Genomic DNA, 12,952 nt, shown 5'->3' on the forward strand with positions numbered 1-12,952 from the left:
ATGTATCTACAGCACTGGTGCAGCCTTGGGGAGCACCAGTGCTGATGGTTAATGTGTCAGATGTCAGACCCCCCACTCTAACAACTTGTGAACGGTTGGTGAGAAAGTCAAATATCCAGTGACACAGGGTGGTGTTCAGTCCTAAGGCCTTCATCTTTGTGACCAAGGTGAGAGGTACTATTGTGTTGAATGCTGAACTAAAGTCAATGAACAGCATCCTCACATAATTCACATTACACAGTGGATTTAGCGGAGTGTAGCCAAACCTAGGCTGTAAACTGTGGAAAGAAAACCACTTAGTCCAGAATAACTACAAAGTCATTTATTGAGAAATCAGGCTTCTTGAGTTGTTAAAAAAAAGCCCAACATTTGAAATGGATTTTGGTCGGGTTGACTGGTTCAGAACTGAAGGGACAAGGGAACACGGAGAAATAAGAGGAGGTGCATCACGGCTGTTTTTAGAATCTTCCAGAACGTTCCCGATCCCTCGACCTCTTCCTTTCACGATCACGGCGGCCTCGGTCACGAGAACGAGAACGGCGTTCACGGGAACGTGAGCGCGACCGGTGCCTAAAGAGGGTCAGAGAGACAAAGAATAAGCAAAATTCAGAGATGAGTTAATTATACACACACTGTAACCCACTCGACCAACAACATGCCCTTTGGATCCTGTACCGTCTACTCTTCTGCAGTCTATCGTACCTGCTGTTCTGCAGGCAGTCACGCATGTGTTTAATACTTCGCTCAGTTCTGGAATAGTTTGTTCTTTTAAAAGACACAACAACATTTTGGGACATTAGTTTATTCACTGTATCTCCTAGGGTTAGGTAAGTTGATACATACCCTTCTCGTCTCTGTGCATGCAGTAACACGGTCTGACACACCCACCACTAGCCTAGCTTAGCACACGTGCCTCGAAGTTAGCGGCTCCAATATCCTACAGCAGTGGTTCCCAAACTTTTTTCCCCGCGGACCACCTTCTACATCCTGACTCTGACATTCCTTAATCCAGCCGAGGTCGACTTGTTAACTGATAATGTGATGAACTCATTACGCTCAACCCTTGATTCAGTAGCACCACTCAAAAAGAGAATGAGAAAACAAGTAAGGCGTGCTCCATGGTATGCCACACAGACAAAAACACTCAAACAAACAGCGCGTAAACTTGAACAAAAATGGCGTACCACTAAATTGGAAGTTTTTCGCCAAGCATGGAAAGATAGCCTTATCACCTACAAAAAAGCACTCAACGAAGCCAAGTCAACTTACTACTCCTCGCTGATCGAAGAAAACAAAAACAATACAAAATTTCTCTTTACCACAATCTCCCGCCTGACGAAGAGCCACGCCGAAGTAACCGAATCTATCCCTATTTGCCTAAACAGTAATGACTTCATGAACTTTTTCAATGACAAAATTGAAACAATTAGAGATAAGATTAATATCCAGTCAGTCTCACCAAATATTCATACTCCATTGCTGAACGGTAGCGAAAACATAATTGAATCACAGATGAGACGAACAACGTTGAATTCATTTACACCTATTGACATATTAGACCTCACTTCCACAATCTCTTCATCAAAATCTACAACTAGTCTACTAGATCCTATTCCTACTCATCTTCTGAAGACTGCTCTTCCTTTCTTGGATAATGCTTTGCTCCAGATTATAAATAACTCACTGCTATCAGGCCATGTACCACAGTCGTTTAAGTTATCTGTCATTAAGCCATCCCTCAAAAAGCCCACCCTTGACCCTAACAACCTGGCCAACTATAGGCCTATATCTAATCTCCCTTTTTTGTCAAAAATACTAGAAAAAATAGTCTCGAAACAAATTGGTACCTTCTTGCATATGAATAAAATCCAAGAATTATATCAGTCTGGTTTCAGAGCTCACCACAGTACTGAATCAGCCTTAGTTAAAGTTTTTAATGACCTCCTCATCGCTGCCGATAATGGACATGTATCAATATTGGTCCTCCTGGACCTCAGTGCTGCCTTTGACACCATAGACCACAACATACTACTCCACAGGCTTGAACATTCGATAGGCATTAAAGACTCAGCACTCGCTTGGTTTAGATCATACCTTTCCAACCGCAGACAATTTGTACAGGTTCACAATGAACCATCTAGCCAGACTATGGTAAAATATGGGGTGCCTCAAGACTCAGTACTAGGGCCCCTGTTATTTTCTCTCTATATGCTTCCTCTAGGCTCAGAAATTAGGAAACATGGCATTAAATTTCATTCTTATGCAGACGATACACAACTATACCTTTCCATAAAACCTGACGAATTGACTCCGTTAGCCAAACTTGACACATGTATACGAGACATAAAGACATGGATGACAAACAATTTCCTGCTTTTGAACTCCGATAAAACAGAAGTCATGGTTTTAGGTCCTAAAAAGATGAGGGATATCCTATCCTACATTTACTGATCTCCGACTATCCTCATCCACATGTGTTAAAAATCTAGGAGTTACAATTGACCAAGACCTATCACTAAGTAATCACATAAAACAGATTACCAAAGTTTCATTCTATCATTTAAGGAACATTTCAAAGATAAGGAAGTCTTTATCCCTATCAGACGCTGAGAAATTAATCCATGCTTTTGTCACCTCAAGGATTGATTATTGCAATGCTCTATACGCTGGCTGCAATAACACCTGTCTAAAGAGCTTACAGCTTATACAAAATGCAGCTGCTCGCACACTCACTAGAACTAAAAAATATGAACATATTTCCCCTATCCTGGCATCTCTACACTGGCTGCCTGTTAGAAGTCGCATTGACTTCAAAATATTACTTCTAACATACAAAGCCATTAATGGCCAGGCACCAGAATATATTAAAGATCTCCTAGTCCCATATAACCCACCCAGACCGCTACGATCACAGAATACTGGCCTTCTTGTAATTCCAAGAATCTCAAAAACTACAGTAGGAGGCAGAGCTTTCAGCTATCGCGCACCCCTCCTCTGGAATAATCTTCCTACCTCAATTCGACTAGCAGACACCCTCCCTATTTTTAAGTCTAGACTTAAAACATACCTCTTTACTGCCTCCCATAGTTAGGTATGGTGCGTGGAAATTCACCCACCTCAGGGTTTTTGGAATGGACCACCCTGCTGAGTCCTCGTGTGACTGGCACCCCAGTCGCGCGTGCGATGGTGGTCACTGACCATACCTGCGCTGGTGTCGACTACCCCTCACCATGCCTTAGTTATGCTGCTATAGCATAGTGCTGTCATGGACTTTTTATGTGTCATGCCGTACAACCCCCCCCCCCTCTCCTCTCCCCCCTTCTCTCCATCTCCTCTCCCTCTCTTGCCTATTCCCACCATGGTATACTGTAACAATATATAGTACTACTGATTACTTATTGACATTAACCATTTTGATTTTCAGTAATACTAACCCACTCTACATCTCTCTTTCTTCCCCCTTACTGTACCTCACTTGTGAGGTATATCATCACCAGTCATCAACCATCCGTGTGTTGGCCCTCCTCTCACCCATCTCACCTGAAGTCCCATCCTCGACTGCCCTATTACTGCCCCCTATCTGGACTCCTGGCCCGTACAGCCTAGCGACCCACCACCAGCCTATGACAACTCTGCCTGGATTACTGGCCTGTCTGCCAACCCACCACATGCCCCTCGACAACTCCCTTCCCCTGGACAATTCCAACGCTGGACTATTGAACTTTCTGTCACTAAATCAGGAATAATGTATTACCATAACGGATACGTAATCATCCCACCTCTTGTAACTTTCAGCTCAAGTGCTTAACACCATGTCTTATTCTCTACACCCGACTATCATATGCATTTGTCATGTATACAGACCTTACTGTCATGTATTGACCCTAGGCAGATGGGTCAGGCCCTTGAGTCGTGGATCTGCTCGAGGTTTCTTCCTATATATATCTCCAATTCTAGGGAGTTTTTCCTCGCCCCTGTTACCCATGGGCCTCTCTCTTGCTTTTCTTTTCTTCCTTTCTTTCCTTCTTTCTCTGATTGCCTACATGTGTTATGTTTTGGCGCTCTATAAGCACAATAAATTGAAATTGAAATTGACTCGGCTCGAGTACCCCCACCATCCAACACATAAAAAAGTAACTCATTCTATTGACGCATTCCAGGCATCGTTGTTTAATTAGCCACACTACATGATAACATAATAAAAATGTGCAACTGGTCTATGAGCTCTCACGTTAAAAAAAACAGTGTGGAGAACCACATTAGAATGGTTAGGTAGCATCTCACTGCAGACCACGCACTGTGGCTTTGGGCAGTCTGTCTCCCAATCCACGTGAAGCCTAGGGCTATATGCCTCATCATACTTTCGTTTTCTTTGCGCAGTCTTTTCTGTCTCGTTCTTTCTTTTATACCCCTGCGCTCCATCTCCACCTTCATTAGTCTGCCCCCCATCCCATTCCATCGTTACCGGTGTCCTGCTCTGTTTCTCTCGCTTCTCCTCTTCGATCGCTTTAATTAGGCCTTTAGGACAGTGTCCCTGTTTTTAGCCAGTTTTCCATGTTTACGCAGCCTTCTACCTAGCCTATACTTCAACGAAACTTTAACACGCCAGATATTCTGGCTGCCCGCAGGAAATCACGTGTAGCCTATTGTGTGTAGCTTATTTTTTAATGAAAACATACCCTATTATAGAGTTTACAAATGATTTCCTTTAATTTCACGTTTCCATATCATTATAACCCGATTCGAAATTATGTATTATTTATGAATTAATTAGAGTATTAATTAATTAATCATTTTTAACTCCTTTCCGCCATTGCCCTTTTCATCTCGATTACCCCTAGTGGCGGCTCGCGTACCACCGGGGGTACGCGTACCACAGTTTGGGAATCCCTGTCCTACAGCTCCCAATAGTGACAAAAGAACTCCAATATTTCCCTGTTTACATGTTGTGATTTTTATAGTTACAATGTGTACAAATAACAATGTCAAATAAGACAGCCATTTTCTAACTATGTTCTCATTAATTCTACTTGACTTATCTACAGCCTTTGATACTGTAAACCATGACATTCTCCTTTCTACATTATCTAAACTAGGAATTTCTGGGAAAGCTCTTAACTGGTTTGAATCCTACCTTAAAGGGCGTTCATTCAGGGTGTCTTGGCAGGGACAAGTATCAAAGTCTCATGACCTTACTTCAGGTGTGCCTCAGGAATCAGTATTAGGGCCCTTACTTTTCTCTACTTACACCACTTCCTTGCTCATTTGCTCCCATGGATTTTAGCTATTACTGCTATGCAGACGATACTCAACTTTACCTCTCTTTCCCTGATGTGACAATGGTGTGGGTCACAATGCAAACACTACAACACATGCTTACCAATGGCCCAACTTAGGCCAACTGTTGGCTTGGTACGGCACAGCCTTTAGTGTGTAAGTGTGTCTCCAGAAATGCTTACCGTTTCCTGCGGCGCCCATACAGTTCCCTCCGGAGCTCCCGAGAGATGGGCTTCAGATGCATGAAGTTACAGAAGCCGCCTCTTGTGCATTCCCTGTGGGGAAAAGGGAATGCCGTCAGGCACAAAAGCTCTTTACATTTTAAGATTCAGTTAATGTTGTTTAGCAGGTAGAGTATAAGGATTCTCCCGTCACAACTAATAAAACTAGGTGGATTTAACCACCATTAACAAAAAAAAAGAAAGAAATTCTAATCTTCAGCAAAGTATTAAAGTATAGATGCCAATAACCACCTGCAGGTACTATAACCAAGCTCTGAAATCACTTCTTGAATGCCAGTCAGTGCCCTCTAACCTTAATGAAATGTGGTTCCTGCACTTGAAAACATTTAGACATTGGTTCTGGGCAGAGCTAGTTCTATAAGTAGGTCAGTTTGGGGTCACTGTGTGTGAAGAGGCACTCTGACAGCACCTGTGGCCTGACACAGCAGGAATATCACTGCTAGTGGCAACTTAACTTTTGCCAAACACAGCGAGGTGGGATTAAGGTATACCAAGAAGTCTTTATTCTATGCAAGACGTACATCATTTGATTTTCAAATGATTTCAGAGACATTTCCAAAGTTGGTATGAAATCATTTCCAGTTTTACTGGAGTTGCAGTGTGCTTATGCCCTCCTTACACTGAAATACTTTGCAAAGATTTAGTAAATAATTTTGAAAGACTATAGTCTTAGACCCTCTCACATCTAAAGACAAGTCAGAGAGTTGTTAAGTCACAGACTAGTCACAGACTATGATTTTTCAATGACGAGATTTTGCAGGGTCACTATTTACAAGACTGCAACTAGATTCCTTAAAATTATTTCCCATTGTGCACTAGATATCAACAGGAACTCAAAAGATAACCTACTCCTATCAGTCATATTTTCGCATTTCTGCAGCATTGTTTCATGTGTGACATCCCTAACCTATATAGAGTCGTTCTGTCACGTGGAATAGCTGACTAATAATTTATAAAAAACAAAATAACAAATAATCATATAGGCTACAGCTGTCACCTACTTTGCCCCTTCCTGTTTGGTGTTGGAGAGTTGTTTTTTATATTGTTCACATCACTATTTGCATGAGCCACGACTAAAAGACTTGCGATAATATCTAACATGTTTGATATTATCGAACGTCAAGACTAGAAAAAGATCGACTCAGACTGACTTAAAACCGCTAAGATTGGCACCTTACACTAAACAATCTAGTTGACGGGAGCGCACTGCGACTCCAATACAACTCCCATGATTTCTGTCCAACTTCGGAAATTCAGTCGCTGACTGTGAAATCGCATGAAAACGTACAATGTAAGGCCAGCATTAATCGTTTTGTGTAAAGTGGCAGTCTAAGTTGTTTTAAGACAATCTTTTCCTCGTCTTTATACTACGATAATATTGAACATGTTTGATATTATTGTATACCTTTCAGTCTTGGCTCATGCAAATAGTAACTGTCAAATGTGATGTTATGAAATGACTGAATTAATGGATCTTTCACATCAGAGTGATTATTAGCAGTGAAGAGTCCGAGTTGGGATGTCTTGGGATATCCCTACTCTGAAATACCTCTTGTCCAGGGGTATCACTTGACCCAAAAACTCTAATGGGGCCCAGTCCAATGATAATGATAATAATAATATAATAATTTGCTGTCAAATAGGCAACAGGAGCTAGTTAAAAACCTTAACTTATTTACTGGGGCACAGCAGTTCAATACTGTGGCCAATAGGGGTCTGGTGAAGCCTCTGCTCTTGTCCAATCAGAAAATGAATAAATAGTTTGACCGGACATATCTGTTGTATCATACAGATGAGCCTGGGTCACCAGGAAGTGAAGGTGGAACAGGTGATAGTAGGGGGGGAGCAAGTGACTGACCCCATTTCATATTGTCGACAGCAGGCTTCTCTGAAGTCGGTGACGGGGGACAACTCAGCATGGATGGGCTGGGCGTTGAACCAGCGGTTGTTCAGGTCCATCACAGCTTTCTCTGCATCCTCCTCACGGCGGAACTAACAGTCAGAGAGGAGCAGTGGGAGTTCAGTGTGTGGATGTGAAGTGAAGATAACGACAAAATGGGGTTTTAAAGTTTACACAGTCATTACGCTATTTAAAAACACTGCTTACTTATTATGCAGTCTGGCCCACTCAAACATTTCACAACAAAAAGTGATACTTATGCACCTTAAATATTATATGAATCACAATAGTTGGTTGAAGAGAAAAATATCACAGTCTTAGGAGACAAAACTGATGCATACATACAAAAAACATATCTTACCAGTTGTATAATTCAACATTTACTTTTGTTTACATGATACCCATACACCAATAACCCAGGTCACGTTTTACCAACCTTGACATAAACGTTTCCGACTAGATGGTCACCGAGGTTATCACACACGTTCATCTCCTCCACCTCTCCATATTTCTCCTCCATCTCCGTAAAGACCTCCTGTTGAAGAAGTGATGACAAAAGAAGAATTCATGACAAAATCATAAAGTTTTAAAATACCTAATAACCCAAAAGAAATCATTTAATATGGCAGCATACTGTATTTTAGAACAGTTATGTAACCTTTGGCTACTCCATCTTTTTCGTCAGAGAATGACGACCTCTAAAAAATCTTTCCTCAATCTCGTCATCCTTCTACAAACACAGCACCTGCACATCCGCTCCACAAAGTCAATATTGTACCGTGTCCTCATTGTGAAATAGTGGACAAACGCATGACGACGCTGCAAGGTTTCACCACGAGGAGATAATTGTATGCAAGAAAGGGGGTATGGGAATGTGTCAGCACAGATCATGCCCTGGCAGTGCCCACACCAATGACTCTATACACGGTCAGTGGTCAGCACACATTGTGCCCTGGCAGCGCCCACACTCATTTGAACCTCTCTCTCTCTGCAGGCTCTAGGGATACTCACCTCGAAGAACTCATCATAATGCTCTTGCATTTCCACATCGCTTACAGCACCTGGCAAACAACATAAACACAACCTATCAAAAACGGAAACCTTCAAGCGATTCAAAAAATGCCCGCAGTCCATAAAGTATCAGATAAATGTTTTATGAACTTAAACATCTTATTTTCATTCGAGACATGCTTGTTAGTAAAAAAACAAATTCACAATATAATTAACATTAAAAAGCAATAAAGTGCAAAGAAATAAGACCTCAAGGGCCCTAATTAGAGGGCAGTAATCTGGTATTCATTTATCAACGCCTGAGTGCTCCAAAAGTGCTCAGTCCACTAAGAACACACTCCACTACATTTACTAACTTATAGCATATTACTGCCTTCAAAATACAGCCCTAAATTCCTCCCTTTAGACTAACCCCCTCATAGGCCACACCTGAGACAATTAACAAATAGTGGAAAAATGGTCCAGATTCCTTTACCGAAGGACAAAAGCACAGGGTTATGTGCACATGCATACATGCAAGCTCCTACACTAGTACTCGAATTGCACCCATACAATATGAATCCTGATTATGTCCGCTCTTGCGTATTCACTTAAGAGAATGGGAAGACAATGCCACTAAAGATGTATTCAGGTGGTGTTTTCAGAGACATGACAAAATTCAGTGATTGTCATAGGCCTATATTGGAGCATTTTTACTGTTTGCCGTTTCTGTTCAAATGAATAATTTAACAAAACAAAACACACGGTGACAAGTTGTTATAGTAGTTTACAAGCAATAGTTGTTTACAAATATTTTCTTTTTAAGATACATTGCAGGCTATTCAGATTTGGTTTGAATTACTGTTGGCTTCCTGAAATGCTTTGCTCTACATTTATTGGACATCTGCGCCAAGACTGGGCCTCAAAGACTCTTTGAAATCTGCATTGCTATGGCAGCATCCCTTTCCATACCCCAAGAGTTATTCTGAGTATAATTTGTAGCTTAATAAACCCCCCCCCCCCCCCCCCAAACACACACACAAACATACACCCAATAACACAATAACACACATTATGGCAGATAAGGTGATCATATCAAAAGACGAGAGGGCCCCAGACGTTTGCAGTCTACCCTGCTGGGGTCCAGTGAACATGAGGCGGGGACAACTTACTCCGTAAACCATCAGCAGACTGGGCATTGTTTTGTGGGTTACGGTAAATGTTCAAGAGGGCAATGGTCTGAAATACAAAACGTACATTTTTGTAAATTACAGGTCTAAGCAAAGTTGGGGTTTTAAATGAGGAGGTCTTGATGATTATCAGCATTTGTAAACACAAGAAACTGCATGAACAGAAGGTTGACCTGGGGGGAAAGAAGGGGGATTAGATGACTCCACGAAACCGAACATCTGGAGAAGCTGAAAATATCAAGTGAGCAGAACTCTGCATGAACTCTAGACAACAGAAAACAGTTCATTTTTTATCAACATTTCTTTACTTTTTATTTTATATGTATGTATGTATATATGTTCTTTTACACATACCAATTTACAAATGCACACAAACAACTGTTATATACATTATGTGTGCATGTATACAAAAAAGGTGCTTTACACGCCACTAATAAGGCACATATGCCCTAAACAACAATATCATATCTACGTGCTGGGTTGGTCCGTGATTGGAATGACAACACCAACTTCACAGGATGTGGTCAGGCAGAGTTCTGAGCCCCTTGTGGAGAAAGTAAAGCGGAGGTTAGCGGAGGACATGGCCGTGCCCACACTGCAACACCATGGCCCAGATCACATCCCTAGACAATACTTACCTGTGCAGGAGGCAAAGCATCAGCTCTGCTACACAGGGCTCAACATGAGGGTAGATTACGCTCAGGCTCTTTGATACCTATTGCATTCTTTTTCATTTGGGAGAGAGGGGTGCATTGCCGACTTGCATTGCTGCCATAGCGAGAGGGGGTGCTCTGAATGTTCTCCATGAGCAGGTGATGTGCTGGAAGGTTGGGAGCCCTGTTTAACAGTGCTGAGGCTGCCTCTTCACAAGAGGCTTTGAGCTGGACCTACACCGGGAGGAGCCGGAATCATAACAAAAAGAGGGGGTGAACTAGCCGCCCCCCTGTCGTCCTGCTGTGGAGTAATAGGACTTACAGCGGGACGCGTCGGCTGTCTTTGCACTGTTTTGGGGGTTACGGTAGATGTTTTGAATCAAGATGGTCTGCAGAGGGAGGAATACACAGAAATCCAAATCAAATCAATCTCCCCATCAAGCTCCCCTAAAGTGGAGCAAACCTACAAAAAAGTGGTGGTTGTTTGGTTGTTTACAGTTTGGAGATGGGAAGTAATAATGTGGACTCCACTGTATCAAAAACTTTTTCTTCTTTCTTCTAATTTTTTTTTTTTTTTTTTAACTGCAAAGAAATCTGAATTTAAAAAAAAAGTGTGGATCTAAACTAAGTGAAAAGGTCTCATTGTCTCTCTAACAGAGACACCTAACCCAGTGATGTGTTTTATGCTACCCAATACAGAATTAAATAACCATTTTTTAAGCTCCATAAAAACTATGACTTTGGAAGTTGACATCTTCTCTTACTTTAGGACTGGGATGAATATATTTTAATTCTGATCATGATGACAACTGTTACTCAAAGGTAAAGACAGCATTGCAAGTTGATGGATGGTCTATGCTATGTTGTGTTCACTTACATAGGGAAGAAATTTGGAAATTCAAGTTGTAGTATAGTTTATACTATACTATACTGTAATGTAGTTTATACAGCAATGCAGAGGAAAGTGTCTTCCGCCAAAGACTAAATAGAGAACCTTTTACTTCAGAAAACCAACATGGGGTAAAAATAATGATTGTGTGCAGACTCTATAAAATGGCCTACACTGAGTTAACTCCCTAAGTCTCCCGAGTCCCCACATATTGTTTTAGTTGGAAATTTAACTAGTCTATCCTACAATGTTATGGTAAGGTAATGCTTCATATATAAGGTTGTTGTGTTATGTTTCAAAATCAGAGCCTGTGAACCAAAACACAATCAATGTTATGCATGCAACGTATGACATTGTTGGGACAAGAGTAACATGTTTAACAAACATAAATAATGTGAAAAATAGACAGGTGCATGGAGAGTCTGTTACAACTTTTGTTGCATTTGTATTCTAACAAAAGTAACTGTAATACAGGCAACCATGGTGGAAAAACCGCAATGGACTGTATAATGAACTCACTTTAGTCAAACAAAGACATATAGAGAACATAACACATAACTTACATAAAAGGACGGTGCAAAATCATTTCATTAACAGAATATGTGAAATCTGGTTTGATAGTAAAATGAGAAGTATGGTGGCATGTCTTACCCACATACATAAAAAAGATCTTACCTGGCTGAAAGTGGGCTTGTTGTGCAACCTGGAACAGCGGTCGCCATGGCGGCATGCACCAATTTTGAAGTAGAAAGAACAGTTGACCCTAAAATCAATGAATAAATCAAAGGTAAACGTACCTACATTAGTATTATTATTTAAAAGTAACCATAAGCATTGGTGTTTAATACGTTTAAAGTTGCACAGAGCAGAAAAAATATACATATTTTGCATGAACCCAACACACCGGAAGGAGGTCAAACGAGGATCCACCTGACTGTCTTCGAAATGATCTCATTTGTGCCATAATGTGCACATATCAAACAAAAGCGTGAAACTATGGCTATGGCATCCACAAATACCCAATGCAGCATGACACATTCATCACAAACAGCCTGAGAGGACTTTGTCACAACTGCAGGTTTGAAAGGGTAAGCTAAACAGCATCCCACAAGAGCTGTATGGAATTGGTAACGTGTACAGAACTACTTAGATTCTTTCGGCATAGCATCACCTGTTGATGTTAGATTTGAAATTCACTATTAACTTAGTCAAGGCTAACATTATGTCATCCTCTCTACAAAAGCTAACGTTAGTTGAATAGCAAGGTTTGTCCACACGTTTGATTAGCGTAACATTGCCGCCTGCACAGAAAAAATGACAGGCTATAAGCTGTAGTGTACTTTTAAGTATGAATCATGTTAACATGTATTACTAAAAACACTTAACTTTGGTGTGCTACTTACTTATCTTTCTCTGTACCAAAAATGGATGCCAAATACTCCGCCATTTTCGGGTCGCTTATTCGCTTGTATTTTACGACATCGAGTCACAATTTGCGGCACAGTCTACCTTTTGTGGTTAGGTTACGTCATGGTTGAAAACGAGCCCTGTACAGTCTGGTCAGATAAGACTTATTTTTTAGGCTATTGAATCATAAGGATATTACATGCGACATTACTCTACCATTGAAGGTTTGAAAAAAAAAAATCCTTTTAGTATCACAACTTTTATTTAACTTTTACTTTTATTGTCTTTTTGCATATTTGGCCAACAAAATAAATACATTCTTCTTAAGACATAGCCTAGTTCTGTTTTTTTCTTACAATATTATATTCAGATACAAAAGTAGCCTAAATGAAACTAAGCTGATT

The 12,952-nt window shown here is 40.9% G+C and overlaps 1 protein-coding gene across 5 annotated transcripts; it reads right to left on the reverse strand.

Annotated features, from left to right (window-relative positions):
• Positions 1-307: 307 nt before the first annotated feature.
• Positions 308-12,612, reverse strand: LOC143142509 (splicing factor U2AF 35 kDa subunit-like). 5 transcript variants are annotated; one of them, XM_076303438.1, is made up of 9 exons: positions 10,238-10,531; positions 10,072-10,143; positions 9,773-9,827; positions 9,582-9,648; positions 8,431-8,480; positions 7,856-7,954; positions 7,378-7,511; positions 5,460-5,552; positions 308-570 (listed from the first exon to the last, which is right to left on the reverse strand). In XM_076303438.1, exons 1-9 carry the CDS (start codon positions 10,255-10,257, stop codon positions 459-461), a joined length of 702 nt encoding a protein of 233 aa, XP_076159553.1. In that variant the 5' UTR covers positions 10,258-10,531; the 3' UTR covers positions 308-458. The 5 variants fall into 5 exon arrangements, with proteins under 5 accessions (XP_076159553.1, XP_076159556.1, XP_076159557.1 ...); XM_076303441.1 differs by lacking the exons at positions 9,773-9,827; positions 10,072-10,143; positions 10,238-10,531 and adding exons at positions 11,817-11,904; positions 12,545-12,612; XM_076303442.1 differs by lacking the exons at positions 9,582-9,648; positions 9,773-9,827; positions 10,072-10,143; positions 10,238-10,531 and adding exons at positions 10,575-10,641; positions 11,817-11,904; positions 12,545-12,612.
• Positions 12,613-12,952: the final 340 nt, after the last annotated feature.

Source organism: Alosa pseudoharengus, unplaced genomic scaffold (genome assembly GCF_046254945.1).
Source record: "Alosa pseudoharengus isolate Yale_2024_CS ecotype anadromous, Long Island Sound unplaced genomic scaffold, YU_APseudo_1.1 YU_APseudo_1.1_scf_24, whole genome shotgun sequence".
NCBI classification, from domain to species: Eukaryota; Metazoa; Chordata; class Actinopteri; order Clupeiformes; family Clupeidae; genus Alosa; species Alosa pseudoharengus.

Bases quoted from the DNA above. Each gene is read 5' to 3' on its own strand.
- LOC143142509 (XM_076303437.1), bottom strand. From the start codon at position 10,181: ATGTCCTCCGCTAACCTCCGCTTTACTTTCTCCACAAGGGGCTCAGAA. The intron at 9,828-10,071 runs GTAGATATGATA...TGATATTTTCAG, and splicing joins ATCACGGACCAACCCAGCAC to CTTCTCCAGATGTTCGGTTT. The intron at 9,649-9,772 runs GTCAACCTTCTG...TTTGTATTTCAG, and splicing joins TCCCCCTTCTTTCCCCCCAG to ACCATTGCCCTCTTGAACAT.